This window comes from Siphateles boraxobius, unplaced genomic scaffold, assembly GCF_051911475.1.
Source record: "Siphateles boraxobius isolate OS27281-9 unplaced genomic scaffold, OSU_SipBor_1 75, whole genome shotgun sequence".
Taxonomy (NCBI): domain Eukaryota; kingdom Metazoa; phylum Chordata; class Actinopteri; order Cypriniformes; family Leuciscidae; genus Siphateles; species Siphateles boraxobius.
Window position 1 is genome coordinate 914,623 of NW_027509203.1, and position 20,738 is coordinate 935,360.

At 45.8% G+C, this 20,738-nt stretch overlaps 1 protein-coding gene across 2 annotated transcripts in view; it reads left to right on the forward strand.

Annotated features, from left to right (window-relative positions):
- Positions 1-3,580: 3,580 nt before the first annotated feature.
- Positions 3,581-20,738, forward strand: part of cacna2d3a (calcium channel, voltage-dependent, alpha 2/delta subunit 3a) — a 230,712-nt gene continuing 213,554 nt past the window's right edge. For both annotated transcript variants that reach the window (XM_077217632.1, XM_077217633.1), the window contains exons 1-2: positions 3,581-3,910; positions 4,489-4,570. In XM_077217632.1, coding sequence (XP_077073747.1) covers positions 3,819-3,910; positions 4,489-4,570 — 174 coding nt within the window. In that variant the 5' untranslated portion in view covers positions 3,581-3,818. The remainder of the gene's footprint in view (positions 3,911-4,488; positions 4,571-20,738) is intronic.

A 20,738-nucleotide genomic window follows, 5' to 3' on the forward strand; every position in this document is an offset into this window, starting at 1 on the left:
TATCTCAGCGCCATCTGCTGTTCTCCCGGAGACTAGCGCTACATTAATCACCTATCTCAGCACCATCAGCTGTTCTCCCGGGAGACTAGCGCTACATTAATCCCCTATCTCAGCGCCATCTACTGGTCTCCCGGGAGACTAGCGCTACATTAATCCCCTATTTTAGCGTCATCTACTGTTCTCTCGGGAGACTAGCGCTATATTAATCCCCTATCTCAGCGCCATCTACTGTTCTCCCGGAGACTAGCGCTACATTAATCCCCTATCTCAGCGCCATCTACTGTTCTCCCAGGAGACTAGCGCTACATTAATCCCCTATCTCAGCGTCATCTACTGTTCTCCCGGAGACTAGCGCTACATTAATCCCCTATCTCAGCGCCATCTGATGTTCTCCCGGAGACTAGCGCTACATTAATCCCTTATCTCAGTGCCATCTACTGTTCTCCCGGAGACTAGCGCTACATTAATCCCCTATCTCAGCGCCATCTGCTGTTCTCCCGGAGACTAGCGCTACATTAATCCCCTATCTCAGCGCCATCTACTGTTCTCCCGGAGACTAGCGCTACATTAATCCCTTATCTCAGCGCCATCTACTGTTCTCCCGGGGACTAGCGCTACATTAATCCCCTATCTCAGCGCCATCTACTGTTCTCCCGGGAGACTAGAGCTACATTAATCCCCTATCTCAGCGCCATCTACTGTTCTCCCGGAGACTAGAGCTACATTAATCCCCTATCTCAGCGCCATCTACCGTTCTCCCGGGAGACTAGCGCTACATTAATCCCCTATCTCAGCGCCATCTACTGTTCTCCCGGTGACTAGCGCTACATTAATCCCCTATCTCAGCGCCATCTACTGTTCTCCCGGAGACTAGCGCTACATTAATCCCCTATCTCAGCGCCATCTACTGTTCTCCCGGAGACTAGCGCTACATTAATCCCCTATCTCAGCGCCATCTACTGTTCTCCCGGGAGACTAGCGCTACATTAATCCCCTATCTCAGCGCCATCTACTGTTCTCCCGGGAGACTAGCGCTCCATTAATCCCCTATCTCAGCGCCATCTACTGTTCTCCCGGAGACTAGCGCTACATTAATCCCCTATCTCAGCGCCATCTACTGTTCTCCTGGAGACTAGCGCTACATTAATCCCCTATCTCAGCGCCATCTACTGTTCTCCCGGAGACTAGCGCTACTTAATCCCCTATCTCAGCGCCATCTACTGTTCTCCCGGAGACTAGCGCTACATTAATCCCCTATCTCAGCGCCATCTGCTGTTCTCCCGGAGACTAGCGCTACATTAATCCCCTATCTCAGCGCCATCTACTGTTCTCCCGGAGACTAGCGCTACATTAATCCCTTATCTCAGCGCCATCTACTGTTCTCCCGGGAGACTAGCGCTACATTAATCCCCTATCTCAGCGCCATCTGCTGTTCTCCCGGGAGACTAGCGCTATATTAATCCCCTATCTCAGCGCCATCTACTGTTCTCCCGGAGACTAGCGCTACATTAATCCCCTATCTCAGCGCCATCTACTGTTCTCCCGGAGACTAGCGCTACATTAATCCCCTATCTCAGCGCCATCTACTGTTCTCCCGGGAGACTAGCGCTACATTAATCCCCTATCTCAGCGCCATCTACTGTTCTCCCGGGAGACTAGCGCTACATTAATCCCCTATCTCAGAGCCATCTACTGTTCTCCCGGAGACTAGCGCTACATTAATCCCCTATCTCAGCGCCATCTACTGTTCTCCCGGAGACTAGCGCTACATTAATCCCCTATCTCAGCGCCATCTACTGTTCTCCCGGGAGACTAGCGCTACATTAATCCCCTATCTCAGAGCCATCTACTGTTCTCCCGGAGACTAGCGCTACATTAATCCCCTATCTCAGCGCCATCTACTGTTCTCCCGGAGACTAGCGCTACATTAATCCCCTATCTCAGCGCCATCTACTGTTCTCCCGGAGACTAGCGCTACATTAATCCCCTATCTCAGCGCCATCTACTGTTCTCCCGGGAGACTAGCGCTACATTAATCCCCTATCTCAGCGCCATCTACTGTTCTCCCGGAGACTAGCGCTACATTAATCCCCTATCTCAGCGCCATCTACCGTTCTCCCGGGAGACTAGCGCTACATTAATCCCCTATCTCAGCGCCATCTACTGTTCTCCCGGAGACTAGCGCTACATTAATCCCCTATCTCAGCGCCATCTACTGTTCTCCCGGGAGACTAGCGCTACATTAATCCCTTATCTCAGCGCCATCTACTGTTCTCCCGGAGACTAGCGCTACATTAATCCCCTATCTCAGCGCCATCTACTGTTCTCCCGGGAGACTAGCGCTACATTAATCCCTTATCTCAGCGCCATCTACTGTTCTCCCGGAGACTAGCGCTACATTAATCCCCTATCTCAGCGCCATCTACTGTTCTCCCGGAGACTAGCGCTACATTAATCCCCTATCTCAGCGCCATCTACTGTTCTCCCGGGAGACTAGCGCTACATTAATCCCCTATCTCAGCGCCATCTACTGTTCTCCCGGAGACTAGCGCTACATTAATCCCCTATCTCAGCGCCATCTACTGTTCTCCCGGGAGACTAGCGCTACATTAATCCCTTATCTCAGCGCCATCTACTGTTCTCCCGGGAGACTAGCGCTACATTAATCCCTTATCTCAGCGCCATCTACTGTTCTCCCGGGAGACTAGCGCTACATTAATCCCCTATCTCAGCGCCATCTACTGTTCTCCCGGAGACTAGCGCTACATTAATCCCCTATCTCAGCGCCATCTACTGTTCTCCCGGGAGACTAGCGCTACATTAATCCCTTATCTCAGCGCCATCTACTGTTCTCCCGGAGACTAGCGCTACATTAATCCCCTATCTCAGCGCCATCTACTGTTCTCCCGGAGACTAGCGCTACATTAATCCCCTATCTCAGCGCCATCTACTGTTCTCCCGGGAGACTAGCGCTACATTAATCTCCTATCTCAGCGCCATCTACTGTTCTCCCGGGAGACTAGCGCTACATTAATCCCCTATCTCAGTGCCATCTACTGTTTTAGAAGAGGAAGTTCCTCAACTGCATTTGTAAGAAAATCGAGCCGAGAGATCTCATAAAAAGCCAAGTGTCTCTCAATCCAAACAGACAGATATGCATTTGTATGCACTAGATTTGGTATTTGTTCAAAGGTTACATGCAATTTGTAGGATGGTTTGTATTTATTTGTGAAATATTATCTAGGCTCATTTATTTATGTTTTTAAAAAACAATACATTTGTTACTCCACTGCATTTTCGCTAAAATTGACCTTTGTACTTGAACATTGCTTTATGTTTGTATGCGAGTCGATTTTTCCTTTGCAAAGCAGATCGAGTTTGTTTGCAACATGCTGTATTTGTTTGTTTAATTATGGCACATAATTCGCTCCATAGAAGCGCATCTTTATAGTGGTTTAACGTTATTCTCTTTCACTCACTCTGTCGCGTCGTTTCGCGTTTTGTTCACTGTTTCATCATCTCATCTGACAGCGGATTCTCCTGTGAAGAACAGAGAAGAGAAGAGGAAGAAGAAGAAAGGGAAGACATGACACTCTCTCCTCTCTCCTCTTGCTTTCCGCGCACTTCATCTGAGAGAAACTGCAGCACGAGCACAGACACATGCACGCGCTTCTCTCGTCATCATCTCCGACTGGACCCACACACACACACACACACACACACACACACACGTGTGCTGTAAGCAGTGCTAGTCTGCAGATGAGTTTGTGAACGGACAATCCTTCATCTCTTCAGAAGATCTGGACATCATTATAAGCATGAAGTTTGTTTTGTACTGTGTATTGTTCCTCCTGTGGATTACTCTCAACATCAGCGTATGTGCGTCTCACCAAGGTATTCCCCTGTCAGTGTGAGTACACTTTACTCAATAATATTAATCAAACATGATGTGTTTTATACTGTTTGCTCTATTGATTTTGTGCAACTATTGCTGACAGAAAGGCATATTAAAATGTTGTCATTTTGTCTCAAATTTATTTGCTGTTAGACAATTGTGCAAATTACGCCCACACTGATCCTACAAAATGGTCATGAATTTTCTTACATCAACATCAACATTCTGTGTTTAGTATTACCTTTTCAACAGTTCTGCTTCCAAAAGTTTTTAAACTTTTCTTTTGATTTTAAAGTTAACTGAGACAATTATATTGTGAATGAGATATATTTGCTTAAATACACTCTTAAAAATTAAGATTCTTTATTTGCATATCGTTCCATAAAAATAAACTTTTCCATTCCACAAAAGGTTCCTTATAGTGGAATATTTTTTTTTATTTGTTTGTATGTTTATCAAGTTATGAAGAATATGGTTCATTTAAGAACTGATCATTGAAAGTTTCATATCTTTGTTGCGTTTATCTTTCCTAACCAAATATGTTGAGCTTCTGTCAAATTCATGTTTTCATATTTTTGTTCCCCTGGTTCTAGTGTGAAACTTTGGGCTTCAGCGTTTGGCGGAGAGATTAAATCCATCGCAGCCAAGTATTCTGGCTCTCAGCTCCTGCAAAAGGTATTAACTATAACTAACACTAATGTTTTCTGCTGCAATGTACCATGGTATTCTCTGAAGTTTACCCTGTCAATGTCATGGTATATGAATTTGGTGAGAATCAAGCTTTCATAGTGCCATTTAAGTCTTTTTAAGGCACACATGCTATTTTTGACTGTCAATATAAGGTTTTTATCTCTTCCTGTGGTCCTTTCAGCACAGAAAAGTGTGTGTGCTTCTGTTCCTGCAGCTCTCGTTATCACACTCTTCCTCACACACAATCTACGCTAATTAAACCACCCACGAGCAGCAACCCCGCTCCGCTCCGCTCCGCTTGTGTGGCTCTTCCATCGCTAGTGTTGTGCTGGTCTTCCTTCACAGGGAGGTCAGCACTCCAGACCTGTCATCAGGGGGAATATAGTGGAAAATAACTGTAAATATCACTATAATAAACTACTATGCTTCCCTAATAACGTTTCTGAATATCAAGTGATTGTTTGAGTTGGACATACCAAAATAAATGCCTTAGAATCCAACAGTTCTTATCTATTAATTACATTTTTTTTGTTTACAAATTAGTTTTCATGAATTTGAGAATGGAGAAAATATACTTAGCAAAATTGAGCAATTTAAAAATTACACTGCATAAAATTATTTTCTTACTTAGTTTATTTGTCTTGTTTTTCAGTACAAATATCTAAAAATTCAAGATTACGATACATTTCCCCGAGAAGCAAAATTACCAGATATTCTTTTTTTCTGAAAATTGTATCCATCTGACAAAAATACAAATACACAAATAAACTTGTTTTTCCTTTGATTTAAGTTTATTTTTCTGACCTCATTGGCAGATATTTTTTCTTGTTATCCCAACAATCATTTTAAAAAGTTTTTTTCAAACATTATGGGAATGTTACTTTCTTAATGTTCTCTGTACGTTCTGAAACCAGTAGAAACTCAAATATTTTATTTATCTTTTTTTTATTTGTCATGGTACCAAATGTAGTTATCCAGATCTACCGAAATTGACGTTTCTGTAATGGATCAGATGGATGTTATGAGTGATTAGTGTGATTTTCTTTTGTCACCATTGGGCTGGTTGGAGTTCAAACTGTTTTAATATTAAGGGAAAAGACAGTGACAGTGGATGTTTGTGGCATATGTGCCTGTGTGTGTGTGTGTGTGTGTGTGCCTGTGTGAGTGTGTGTGTGTGTGAGTGTGTGTGTGTGTGTGTATGCTTCTAAAGCAGAGAAGATGGGAGCCCGAGGGGCAGATTATCTGTGTGACGGGTTAAAAAGAAGAAAGAGAACATGCCTGGTGAGCAGACAGAAAAGCAACGAGCAGAAAATAACAGAGTAGAGGGCAGCAGAAGGGAAGAAAGGAGAGACATATGACAGGAGGCCTAGAGGAAGAAATGTGCACGGAGAAAGAGAAGAGACCGAGAATGTAAAGTAGAGTAATGTGAATGAACTGGTGTAAGTGCGTCCTGCGGCTCACAAACTGCTTATTGTGTGTGTGTGTGTGTGTGTGTGTGTGTGTGTGTGTGTGTGTGTGTATGTGTGTGTGTGTGTGACCTTATAGAAAAATGAAACCCTATGGAGTGCAACAGTTCAAGAAGTACAAACTCCATTCATTTTCTTCATAGGGAAACTGATTTTGAACAATAACTTGTAAACCTTTAAAGACAGCCCTACTGTGAGCTACGAAGTGGTAATCATGGTTTTGCTTCCCCTGAAGCCGTAAATAGTAAATTGTAGATCTTCACCTTGAGATGGGTGGGCATTCGCCGATTGCATTGGACATATGACTTGGTGCCTACGGTTTGTGGGCTGGATTCCATGTACTCTGTCTTTGTGAGATTGAGCCATAGTCCATTCTCACTCAGCCAATCTTTCCAATGTTGCACTTGCTCAATGAGGGTCTGGTGCTCTTCGTTGGCGAGTAGGACGTTGTCAGCGTACAGGAGCGCCCACGGGTGTGGCGATTGAATGTCCGCTGTTGCCGTATCCATGCATATGATGAATAGAAGGGGCGAGAGGGCCGAGCCTTGGTGAACTCCAACGCTTACACTGAAAGCTGGTGAGATTCCCGCAGGGCAGCGGACTACACTGGAGGTATCCTGATAGAGGACTTGTGTCCATCGGACGTAGGCCTCAGGGACCCGGTGCGATATCAGTTCTAGTGTGACCTGTACACCTTCTCCAAGTGCAGGAACACCATGCTGACTTTCTTGGTTTTGTCTCGATGAATCTCCACGAGTAGCTGGACAGCTTGGACAGCATCGGTAGGATCGGGAATCCTTTCAAAGATCTTCATCGTATGGCACAGGAATCTGATGGGTCTGTAGTTGGTACATTCGCTTCCAGATTGGCACTGTGACACTGGTCATCCTGGCTCGGGTTGGCTTGTTTTCTGTGATCATCCGGTTGAAGAGTGCTGCCGGGATCTCAGCACCCCGCCATCCCATTAGTTTCTAGGCTAAGGCTGGGATATCATCTGGTCTGGTCGCTTTGTCATTCTTCATTCTCTTGATGGCTACCAATACTTCGTCTACAGTGATCGGCTGGATAGGTCCAGAAACGGGGTCAGGGTTGCGAATTGCTGGATTGTAGGAACTAGCTGATGGTGTGATGCACCTTGACGTGCATCACCTGCCAAATGGCTCGGGAGGATTGTGGCGAGGCGAGAATTTTTTTTTTCACCCCTTCCGGCGTATTCAGTTGCTCATACAGGTCATTGTAGTGCTTCGCCTTGGCTATTGCTACTGCACACTTTGCCGCTGATTTGAGACTCTTCTACACCGTGTGCACACCGATCAACTTTTGGTCAGCAGCAACCACAGCCTCCCAGACACTGTTCAGAGCTGTACTGTTTTCCTTCACTGTAAATCTTGTGTTTAAGAAGGGCCTGCAAGTTCTCAATAGGATTTATATCAGGTAAGGAAGGGGGCCATGTCATTATTCTTTCATCTTTAAGGTCTTAACCATGCAGCCACGCAGTGGAGTACTTAGATGCACGCGATAGAGCATTGTCCTGCATACAAGTCATGGTCTTCTTGAAAGATGCAGACTTTTTCTTGTACCAATGCCTGAAGAAAGTCCATCCATCCATCTTCCTCCGCTTATCCGGGGCCGGGTCGCGGGGGCAGCAGTCTGAGCAGAGAAGCCCAGACTTCCCTCTCCCTGGACACTTCCTCCAGCTCTTCCGGGGGGACACCGAGGCGTTCCCAGGCCAGCCGGGAGACATAGTCTCTCCAACGTGTCCTAGGTCTTCCCCGGGGTCTCCTCCCAGTGGGACGTGCCCGGAACACCTCCCCGGGAAGGCGTCCAGGAGGCATCCGGAACAGATGCCCAAGCCACCTCAGCTGACCCCTCTCGATGTGGAGGAGCAGCGGCTCTACTCTGAGCTCCTCCCGAGTGACCGAGCTTCTCACCCTATCTCTAAGGGATCGGCCAGCCACCCTGCGGAGAAAGCTCATTTCGGCCGCCTGTATCCGGGATCTTGTCCTTTCGGTCATGACCCAAAGCTCATGACCATAGGTGAGAGTAGGAACGTAGATTGACCGGTAAATCGAGAGCTTTGCCTTACGGCTCAGCTCCTTCTTCACCACAACAGACCGGTACATCGACCGCATTACTGCAGAAGCTGCACCGATCCGTCTGTCAATCTCCCGTTCCATCCTTCCCTCACTCGTGAACAAAACCCCAAGATACTTAAACTCCTCCACTTGAGGAAGGATCTCTCCACCAACCTGAAGTGAGCAAGCCACCCTTTTCCGACTGAGGACCATGGCCTCGGATTTGGAGGTGCTGATTTTCATCCCAGCCGCTTCACACTCGGCTGCAAACCGTCCCAGTGCATGCTGAAGGTCCTGGTGTGAAGGGGCCAACACGACAACATCATCCGCAAAAAGCAGAGACAAAATCGTGTGGTCCCCAAACCTGACACCCTCCGGCCCCTGGCTGCGCCTAGAAATTCTGTCCATAAAAACTATGAACAGAACCGGCGACAAAGGGCAGCCCTGCCGGAATCCAACATGCACCGGGAAGAAGTCTGACTTACTACCGGCAATGCGAACCAAGCTCCTGCTTCGGTCATACAGGGACCGGACAGCCCTTAGCAAAGGACCCCGGACCCCATACTCCCGGAGCACCCTCCACAGGCCGCCGCGAGGGACACAGTCGAATGCCTTCTCCAAATCCACAAAGCACATGTGGACTGGTTGGGCAAACTCCCATGAACCCTCCAGCACCCTTTAGAGAGTATAGAGCTGGTCCAGTGTTCCACGGCCTGGACGAAAACCGCACTGTTCCTCCTGAATCCGAGGTTCCACTATCGGCCGTATTCTCCTCTCCAGTACCCTGGCATAGACTTTGCCAGGGAGGCTGAGAAGTGTGATCCCCCTGTAGTTGGAACACACCCTCCGGTCCCCCTTCTTAAAAAGAGGGACCACCACCCCGGTCTGCCATCCCAGAGGCACTGTCCCCGACCGCCACGTGATGCTGCAGAGGCGTGTCAACCAAGACAGCCCCACAACATCCAGAGACTTGAGGTACTCAGGGCGGATCTCATCCACCCCCGGTGCCTTGCCACCGAGGAGTTTCTTGACTACCTCGGTGACCTCAGCTAGGGTGATGGACGAGTCCACCTCTGAGCCCTCAGCCTCTGCTTCCTCAATAGAAGACGTGACGGCGGGATTGAGGAGATCCTCGAAGTATTCCTTCCACCGTCCGACGACATCCCCAGTTGAGGTCAACAGCTGCCCACCTCCACTGTAAACAGCGTTGGTAGGGCATTGTTTCCCTCTTCTGAGGCGCCGGACAGTTTGCCAGAATCTCTTCGAGGCCAGCCGATAGTCCTTCTCCATGGCCTCACCGAACTCCTCCCAGGCCCGAGTTTTTGCCTCCACAACCACCCGGGTTGCAGTCCGCTTGGCCTGCCGGTACCTGTCAGCTGCCTCAGGAGTCCCACAAGCCAACCAGGCCCGATAGGACTCCTTCTTCAGCTTGACGGCATCCTTTACTTCCGGTGTCCACCACCGGGTTCGGGGATTGCCGCCTCGACAGGCACCGGAGACCTTACGGCCACAGCTCCGAGCAGCCGCTTCGACAATGGAGGTGGAGAACATGGTCCACTCAGACTCAATATCTCCAGCCTCCCTCGGGATCCGGTCGTGGCTCTGCCGGAGGTGGGAGTTGAAGATCTCTCTGACAGGAGACTCGGTCAAACGTTCCCAGCAAACCCTTACAGTACGCTTGGGTCTGCCGAGTCTGTCCAGCCTCCTCCCCCGCCATCGTATCCAACTCACCACCAGGTGGTGATCAGTTGACATCTCCGCTCCTCTCTTCACCCGAGTGTCCAAGACATACGGCCGCAGGTCAGATGAAACGACCACAAAGTCGATCATCGACCTGCGACCTAGGGTGTCCTGGTGCCACGTGCACTGGTGGACACCCTTATGCTTGAACATGGTGTTCGTTATGGACAAACTGTAACTAGCACAGAAGTCCAATAACTGAACACCGCTCGGGTTCAGGTCGGGGGGGCCGTTCCTCCCAATCACGCCCCTCCAGGTGCCACTGTCGCTGCCCACGTGAGCGTTGAAGTCCCCCAGTAGAAAGACGGAGTCCCCAGTCGGAGCACTTTCCAGCACTCCTCCCAGAGACCCCAAGAAGGCCGGGTACTCTGCACTGCCGTTTGGCCCGTAGGCACACACGACAGTGAGAGACCTATCTCCGACCCGTAGGCGCAGGGAAACGACCCTCTCGTTCACCGGGGTAAACTCCAACACATGGCTGCTGAGCTGGGGGGCTATAAGCAAACCCACACCAGCCCGCCGCCTCTCACCATGGGCAACTCCAGAGTGGTGAAGAGTCCATCCTCTCTCAAGGAGTGTGGTTCCAGAGCCCAAGCCATGCGTAGAGGTGATCCCGACTATCTCTAGTCGGAACCTCTCAACCTCACGCACCATCTCAGGCTCCTTCCCCGCTAGCGAGGTGATGTTCCACGTCCCTAAGGCTAGTTTCCGTGTCCAGGGATCGGGTCGTCGAGGTCCCCGCCTTCGACTGCCACCCGATCCTCTCTGCACCGGCCCCTTACGTCTCTTCCTGCAGGTGGTGAGCCCACGGGAAGGCGGTCCCACGTCACTCCTTCGGGCTGAGCCCGGCCGGACCCCATGGGGAGAGGCCCGGCCACCAGGTGCTCGCATACGAGCCCCAACCCCGGGCCTGGCTCCAGGGTGGGGTCCCGGCTGCGCCATACCGGTTGATTGTCCATCATAAGGGGGGTTTGAACCGCTCTTAGTCAGAGTCGTCGCCTAGGACCTGTTTGCCTTGGGAGACCCTACCAGGGGCATATAGCCCCAGACAACATAGCTCCTAGGGTCATTCGGGTACTCAAACCCCTCCACCACGTTAAGGTGGCAGTTCAAGGAGGGGTGCCTGAAGAAAGTGTCTTTTAAAAAAAAAAAAAAAAAAAAATGTGTTTTTTAAAACCTGGCAGTAGGTTTGGGAGTTGATTTTGTGTCCATCTTTAAACCGAAAAGTTCCAACTAGCTTATCTTTAACAACACCAGCCCATACATCCTGGCTGGCGTCCAAGTGGAAGTGGAGCTCTTGGAAAATGACAGCACTGGAGGATCATGGGTTTACATTTCTTGCTTCTCAAATCTTTGGGAATTAATTTGCGGGGGGTTTTACTCAACATGTTTCTTGTGACCCTTTGTTGCTCTATTTGTAACCAAACGTTTGATGGTTCTGTGATCATGGCCCAATATCTTAGCAATTTCAAGAATGCTGCATCCCCCTGAAGGACTTTTTACAATTTTTGACCTCAGTTAAAACTCTTTTTTGGCCCGTTTTGTCTGAGAAAAAGAAGCTGCCTAATAATTATGCCCACCTTGATATAGGGTGTTGATCTCCTTAGGCCACACCCTTCCTCATTACACAAATACACGTAACCTGATATGCTTAAATCCAATAAGCATTCAAGTTTATACAGCTTGAAGTTGGAAAATATGCATACAAATTATGATATTGTCCAAATGCTCACTTGCCTAATAATTCTGCACACAGTGTATTTCTGGAGGTCGTGGCCAGACGTGTTTGAAACCAGGCCTTATAGGCCATCTTCTTCCTTTGTCCAAAACCAAGTCGCCTTGTCGATGAATCGCCTTCTCGGCTTCGTCTTTCCCAGCACATTGGTGCCCACTTCATTGATTTGGGTGGTGATTTCATTGCAGAAGGGCTCCACTGGTTGATAAGAGTCAATGTTGAGGGCTATTGGTTCTTGTGTTCGGGCCACTTCCAACACCTGATTCGCTCATGCTCTGTCCTACGTAGCAAAGTTGTTGCTGCAAGTGGACCCGGATGTCGAGGAACAGCACCCGATGTTGGGAAGCTATGTTATCTGAAGCGATAACCTTGACATTGATCACTAGCCTCAGGTCTCTGTGACTTCGCATCCAGTAGTCAGTTTTTTCTTTGCCTGCCCCGTGCTTGATCAGGTAGCCCTTGCCAATTTCCCACATCGTTTGGGCGAGGACGGCGCATGTTGCTCACCGGGGACACCCTAGCGTGATCGGAGATTTGTTGAGTTGACATTGCCATTGATGGAACCAAAGAATACCCCAGAATGGCACATCACTCAGGATTTTCAAAAACTTTTTTGCTCCAAATCAAAGTCTGTAATGTTGTGATTCTCCTCGTAGCTGGTTGATTCGGTTCATGGCTTATAACCCTTTAACAAAGAATATTTTTTAAACCCTATGGGAGAAATTAATGAAAAATAACTCTGAAACTAACGCCGCTGAAAAAGTGGGCAGCACTGATGCACTCTATTGTAAAGTTTTTGTCATATTTTAAATAACAAACTGTACAAATTGCAATATTTTAAACAACCCAAAAATACTTGTTGTCCCAAGAACAGTTAAATTTTCATAGTTTCAACATTTAAACTTTCATTATATAGTTGACTCTTACCTTAATGTATGCTAATGGTTTTGTGGGCCTCTTCCAAACTCTTTCCTTCAAAGTCTCTCATCTCCTGTATCTGTTGTTCATTCTTTACCCTTCGCCCTGTCTCACCTCTCCTCTCTTTCCATCTCATGCATTCTTTACATTGGATGAATATGTGTTTTTATATTATCCACTGTTATTATCATGCATATGTTCAAACTGTGCCATCTCATTCTCAATCATCATCATCACCACACCTTGCACTGCTCAAGCTGAAATAATCCTGGTATTGGAAATATCTCTTGTTTCAAGGTTAAATCAAACAGATGAGCAAGGAGTCTGTTATAGTGTGTGTGTGTGTGTGTGTGTGTGTGTGTGTGTGTGTCTGTATCACAGGAAGTGATCAATATCTCCCTGATCAATATAAATATTCAGCTTAAAATGTTCATGTGTGCCATATATATGCTTACAGTGTGTGTGTGTGTGTGTACTGTATGTGTTCTTTGAAAAACAATTTTTTACTCACCCTCTGTAGAAATATTTAAAGAATCCTTAACAAAATTCTTTCCATAAAATGAACAAAACAAAAAAGCACTATAAACATAATGTATAATGTATAAACACTGATAATCTCCCCTCAGTTGAAGCTTATTTTCCCACATCTGTGTTGTTTGTGTCCTTGATGCGCTTGATTTTTAAAGAGTTTTCCGTATGTGGTCCAGGTTGAAAAAATAACAGCATGCAGTTTTGGAATGACATGAAGATAAGTGAATAATGACAGAATTATATATTTTTGGGTAGACCCAGTTTTGTCTATGTCTAAGTTCCTGCGAAATGGCTCAAAGAGCTAATTTTTCCTTTATGTGTTGACATATTTCTGTATGTATTTAAAAAAAAATATTCAATAGCTTTTCGTTTACAACCCAGTTGTATTAATGAAATAGATTTAGACAGAAAATCTGATGAGACACAAGAAAGAGTCATCAAATACAGAATGAGTCATCAAAATTGATCTGTATTGATAGAAGGGGATTTTGCACTTTCCACTTCAGCCAATATTTGATTTGATTTACAATTATCACCTTGACTTTTTTGAAAGAAGAAAGGATTGATGTAAATCAAGTTAAACATCATGTCCTTTGCATGTGTGTGAGTTGAGTGTGTTTAACCCTTTCACTACAGTGGACACTAGTCCATCATCCATCCATCATACTAGTACATGCAGGCAAAAAATAGATAAATGTTGTAGCATCAAGTATTCATGTTAAATTTTCCAAGTAGTGATTTTTGATTGGGAGGAAATTCTGATGAATCATTTGTCAACTATATTGGACATCATGCAACACTAGCTATATTTCAGCTAAAATTCATACTATTACTCTGATTGTTGTTTCTTATAAATTCTTCATCAGCAGTAACTTTTTCTTTGGCTGTAAATAAATGTATATGTGTTATTAGAATGTAATTTGCATTTACATCAGAAAAATAATGTGATTCCATAAGAATGCTTTATTACATCAAAACATAACCCAAAACATAACCTGATTACTTAATGCATGTTACTTGTAATGCGCTACTTTATTCGTTACATCAAAACGTAACTTGATTACGTAATGCATGTTACTTGTAGTGTGTTACCCCCAACTCTGCTAATTTCAGATGAGATTGAAAACACCCGATCACTAGTTTTTCCACAGTCTAAAAACATCAATAGATCAATGTAGATTTCAGTCTGAGGTTTTCTCAGAAGGGAGAGCTAAAGTAGAAATGAGTGGTTTTTAAATATTTAAACTGAATTAACAGCTAATAAGGGTAATAAGAGTAAATTGTCAGGTAGACTAGAGGGAGTGTGAGTGTTTTCTACACAGTCTGAGTTGGGTTTCTACAGTTGGGTTTCCACAGTTGGGTTTCCACAGTTGGGTTTCAACAGTTGGGTTTCCACAGTTGGGTTTCTACAGTTGGGTTTCCACAGTTGGGTTTCCACAGTTGGGTTTCTACAGTTGGGTTTCAACAATTGGGTTTCCATAGTTGGGTTTCCACAGTTGGGTTTCAACAGTTGGGTTTCCACAGTTGGGTTTCTACAGTTGGGTTTCAACAGTTGGGTTTCCACAGTTGGGTTTCTACAGTTGGGTTTCAACAGTTGGGTTTCCACAGTTGGGTTTCCACAGTTGGGTTTCTACAGTTGGGTTTCAACAATTGGGTTTCCATAGTTGGGTTTCCACAGTTGGGTTTCCACAGTTGGGTTTTCTATAGTTGGGTTTCTACAGTTGGGTTTCAACAGTTGGGTTTCAACAGTTGGGTTTCCATAGTTGGGTTTCCACAGTTGGGTTTCCACAGTTGGGTTTTCTATAGTTGGGTTTCTACAGTTGGGTTTCAACAGTTGGGTTTCAACAGTTGGGTTTCCATAGTTGGGTTTCCACAGTTGGGTTTCCACAGTTGGGGTTTCTATAGTTGGGTTTCTACAGTTGGGTTTTCTATAGTTGGGTTTCTACAGTTGGGTTTCAACAGTTGGGTTTCAACAGTTGGGTTTCCATAGTTGGGTTTCCACAGTTGGGTTTCCACAGTTGGGGTTTCTATAGTTGGGTTTCTACAGTTGGGTTTCAACAGTTGGGTTTCTACAGTTGGGTTTCTATAGTTGGGTTTCTACAGTTGGGTTTCTACAGTTGGGTTTCTACAGTTGGGTTTCAACAGTTGGCTTTCTACAGTTGGGTTTCTACAGTTGGGTTTCTACAGTTGGGTTTCTACAGTTGGGTTTCCATAGTTGGGTTTCTACAGTTGGGTTTCAACAATTGGGTTTCCATAGTTGGGTTTCCACAGTTGGGGTTTCTATAGTTGGGTTTCTACAGTTGGGTTTCAACAGTTGGGTTTCTACAGTTGGGTTCCTATAGTTGGGTTTCTACAGTTGGGTTTCAACAGTTGGCTTTCTACAGTTGGGTTTCTACAGTTGGGTTTCTACAGTTGGGTTTCTACAGTTGGGTTTCTACAGTTGGGTTTCAACAGTTGGCTTTCTACAGTTGGGTTTCTACAGTTGGGTTTCTACAGTTGGGTTTCTACAGTTGGGTTTCCATAGTTGGGTTTCTACAGTTGGGTTTCTACAGTTGGGTTTCCATAGTTGGGTTTTCACAGTTGGGTTTCCACAGTTGGGTTTCCACTAGGCTTGGGCGGTATCCAAATTTTGATACCGTCAAACCTCCTCCCTATTTTACCGGGGTATACAGTATTACCGTGACTAATTAAAAATTATGACATAAGGCTCAGACAGCGTCACCAAACTGTTGGCTTGTGCCTACACCGTTCAGAAACTGAATACCAGATCGGGCAAAAAAAAATCAAAAAAAAAAATCGAGGCCAACCCGTGCAGGTCTGATCCCGGGTGACGGCATTAAATGTAATTATGAGCCGTAGCCCTATTTAGACTTGACTATTTTTAATACGTGGGCCGTTATAATATGGTGGCGCCACATAATTTTTTAACCCAGGTGCTGAGGGGGTGGTAGATATAAATACTATTTATAAATGAGCAAAAATGGGACACTTAATAATATTTAATTATTTTAATCATGACAGTTAAAGTATTCATTTTATTAATTAATTTAAAATAAATTAACAAGCAAGAAGTGCATTTGTAAATCCGGTGATACGCGTCCATTGATTTTTATTAATAGGCCTACAACTTTTCTGTCAGTGCTGCAAAGATTAAGTTGACGATCGACATCACCTAGTGAACGCGCATATATAGAGAGAAATGCAAATCATGGATTACAAAGTCAGAAGGTAAAGGCTAGCCTTTTTCTTTTCGTTTTGAATTGTTTCGTTTAAAGAAATTGACGATTGATATCTCCGTAGTGAACGCGCCTATAGAGAGAAATGCACATCATGGATTAATCAGATAGTATGCTGCCTATATTTCTTTTCCTTTTGAATTGTTTCGTTTAGAGAAATTGACGAATCGCCATCTCCATATTGAACGATAGATTTATGATTAATTTATGATGAGATTTTAATGCAAGTGACCGCGGCGCGCCAGCGCACGATCATGTCATGATTGTTTTCTGCTATATTTGATTCTTATTTATTAAATCCAGGTAATTGGTTGATAAAAAATTTATTACAATTAAGATAATCAAAAAAACTAAGAAATAAACCATTCAGCGGCGTTCCAGAGGTTTCTTCCTCACCAATCGCGGCTATGCCTTCGTGCCTCGGTCATGTGGAAGAAACCTTGGTTCCTCGCCCAGTGCTGGGGGCTTCTTGTCGACGCGTCACGCTATCGACGGATGCTTCCCTCACAAGTCGGGGGCAATCATGAGTGGTTGCTCGGCGAAGGGTCCGGACAACACACTGATTGTCTCGTATATCAGAGCAGATATCCTGTTGAGGCAGGGGCTGTGGCCCGGGGAATGGAGACTTCACCCCGAGGTGGTGGAGCTTCTTTGGGAGAACTTCGGTCAAACTACAAGTTGACCTTTCGCATCACTTGTACAATGCATTGCCCTTGCGGTTCTCCCTCACGCATCCAGCTCCGCTTGGACTGGATGTGATGTAATAGGTATGGTTGCCGTTACACCTATACGCCTTTCCCGATATCTTTGCTCCTGGGAGCTCTGGAGTTGTGGATACTGTGGGCTCAGCCTCTGAGGGGGCCCAGCTCATAGATTCAGGTCTCTCGACCGAGGTCGTGGAGACCATACTCCAGTCTAGTGCTCCCTCCACGAGAAGACTAAATATGCTGTTTTCTGCCTGGTGCAGAGAACGCCTTCTGAATCTTGTTTCTGCCCCGTTGGTACAGTACTTGATTTCTGTAATGAATGTTTCTTTACTGGGTTATCTCTGAGGAGAGATCCTTAATTTCGTCTTCTCCGTGGTACATGAGGCTGAGGCCTGCACGTACTTGGATTTGCACCTGCTATGGTGATAGTATTTCTTCACCCCAGATCGGGTTGTATTTCTAGGTCCCTACTAAATGTGCGGGTCTTTTGTGCAGCAGGCCTTCTGTCCTCCACCTTTAATACTCCAGATCAGGAAAAACTTAATCTGTTACGCCCTGTCCGGGCTTTGGATGCGTATGTCCACAGAGCTGCTCAGTGGCGTTTATCAGAACAATGATTTGTCTGCTTCGGGTCACCTAAGATAGGTTGCCCGGCATCTAAACAGATGATGAGCAAGTGGGTAGTTGAGGCTATCTCACTTGCTTATGAAGCGGCCGGACAGCCTTCACCTATGGCTGTTCAGGCCCATTCTACAGGAGTATGGCTGCCTCTAAGCTTTAATTTCGGGTGTTCCCCTTCAAGACATTTGCAATGCGGCAGGCTGGTCCTCACCACATACATTTGTCAGATTTTATGACTTTCACCTCTCCACTCCCGGGGCTAGGTTGCTTGCTTCTTAGCGTGCGCAAGGACTTCACACAGAACGGGCATTTGTCACTATGGCGTAGTGGGTATGGGGTTCCCACCGCGTCTCAACGCAGCTCGAGTTCCCTTGAAAGGGAACGTCTCAGGTTACGTATGTAACCCTGGTTCCCTGATAGGGAACGAGACGCTGCGTTTTCCTGCCATACTTCCTGCATGCCCTGATCGACTTGTGTCTCAACGCAGCATCTCGTTCCCTCTCAGGGAACCAGGGTTACATACGTAACCTGAGACGTTTTTACATGATTTTATAAAATTGTATTATTTGGTTTGTTAAATACAAACAGTATTACTTTGTGATTACTGTATTATATTTAATACAGTATCTCTGCAGTTAAAACTAAAAATGCACACCATCCACTGGACATCTGAAAATATGTGTAAAAAAATAAGTTAAAATCTTGTTTTTCATTTCCTAAGAGCACTAAAAACACGTTATAAATAAATCCTGACTGAGGATGTCATAATTCAAGCATGAAAGGGTTAAGTTAGCTGTCTATGAACTTAAGGACAATTTGTGTACAAAGAACAAAATGTTCGAGATGTCTTCCTTCACATATCACAGGTATCCATTATCAGAGAATAACGTATTACCCATTACAATAAGTGAGGTTAATTATAGATACATTCAGCAGTATGCAAATGAGTATGAATGCAGATCAATGTATGGCCCTACTACAGCACTGGGTGAAATACTTCTTTAATCACATATTTAACAACAGAATCCTATTCAGCCTTCTGTATTCTGCACCGTCATGCTTGTCTTTAAAGGGCATTAGTGTCACTGGGAAGAGCGGATGAGATGTTCCCTGTAAGCAGACAGCTGCGACACACACACACACACACACACACACACACACACACACACACACACACACACACACACACACACACACACACACACACACACACACACACACACACACACACACACACACACACACACACACACACACACACACACACACACAGAGAGAGAGAAGACATCCAGCTAACAGGGAACGCTCTGCCAAGGTTCTCTCAAAGTTAAGAACAAACGTTCTTCCAGTAACATTAATAGAACGTTGTTCAGAGTTATCTGGTCTTTAATAATGTTCTCAAAACATTAGCACAAAAACATTATACATCGTTCATGGAGTGTTTTTTCCCAAAATGTTTTATTTGGACTTTAGTAACCTACCATCATAGAAATCATTTGGCATTTTTTGAATAAGCAAAACCCTTTTGAATAATAATAAAAAAAGCAGTTTAGTTTGTTTTTAAGCCATTTGAATTACGAGGACACAGGAAGTTTACATTGTAATACCCATGACAATACCCTTACATTTGTGTCCTTAAACCATATAGACAACAACACACACACACACACACACACACACACACACACACACACACACACACACACACACACACACACACACACACACACACACACACACACACACACACACACACACACACACACACACACACACACACACACACATTGGGTTTCCATCCATTTGAACTCCCTGCCATTAATGGAATTCTCCATAATTTATGACGCAACTCTTCCCCGCCATTGACAAGTTTTTCTGGCTTTCACTGTTTCCACTGTTATACGGTAGGGGGCGCTATTCCACATCTACTGAACGAGTACTGAATCTCCAGATCAAAACAGGAGAAGAAGAAGCAGAAACAAGTGATAGAAGCATTGATAGAAGCGATCATAAAACATCAAACAAATCAAAGCGGTCTACTGTTACAGAATGAAATGTTGAACCCATGAAGAGGAAACGAGTCATTGGTATATTACTCCACCTACCAGTTTCTATAGCTAAACAGTGCCCTGAGCATCTGAACAAGAAAAGAGATATTTATAACTGTAGTAAAGGTTCAGTGTTGGTGTGATGGAAGAAGACAGGGGTCGGCGTGACTGGGACTCGTACACTTTTATTTAGTTAAGAAGAAATGCGCTGTGCGCGCTCTAACATAAATCAGGTTCACGTTCAAAATATCACTCTTTCCACTATATCCAATATCACTCTTTCCAACATCAAACATCACTCTTCAGCGTCCAGCTCACGTCTCGTGCACGAGTCCCCAGTCCTTCTCTCTCCCGCTCTCTTGCAGCAGCCAGCTTTTATGCGATCTCCCCACGCCAATTACTGCAATCAGAGACAGGTGTTCGTCATTTTGCACTTGACCTACTTACTCACCGCTCGGCTCCGTCGTTGCTCTCGCGCTACAGACTTCGCTGAACCACGCCCCCCTCGCCACATACCCCCACCGCCCGACTCAGGCCGGGGAGCCGTCCGGCCTGCAGCCTCCCCCCTCTCCCCCCTCCTCCTGGAGAGGAAGTCAGCCACAACCATCTGTGCACCCGGCCTGTGGATCACCTTGAACTTAAAAGGCTGTAAGGCCAGATACCAACGGGTGATCCGCGCGTTGGTATCCTTCATGCGGTGGAGCCACTGCAGGGGAGCGTGGTCCGAACAGAGGGTGAACTCTCGACCCAGGAGGTAGTAGCGGAGGGTGAGAACGGCCCACTTGATGGCTAAAGCTTCCTTTTCAATGGTGCTGTACATAGTCTCTCTCTTCGAGAGCTTCCGACTAATGTACAGCACCGGCCGTTCTTCGCCCTCTATCTCCTGGGACAAGACTGCGCCCAGCCCCCTGTCCGACGCGTCAGTCTGTAGGGAAAAAGGGAGAGAAAAGTTAGGAGCCTGTAGGAGCGGTCCGCCACATAGAGCAGCCTTTATCTGGGTAAAGGCCTGCTGACACCGCTCCGTCCACTGGACAGTATCTGGTGCTTCCTTTTTAGTCAGATCAGTCAGCGGGCTA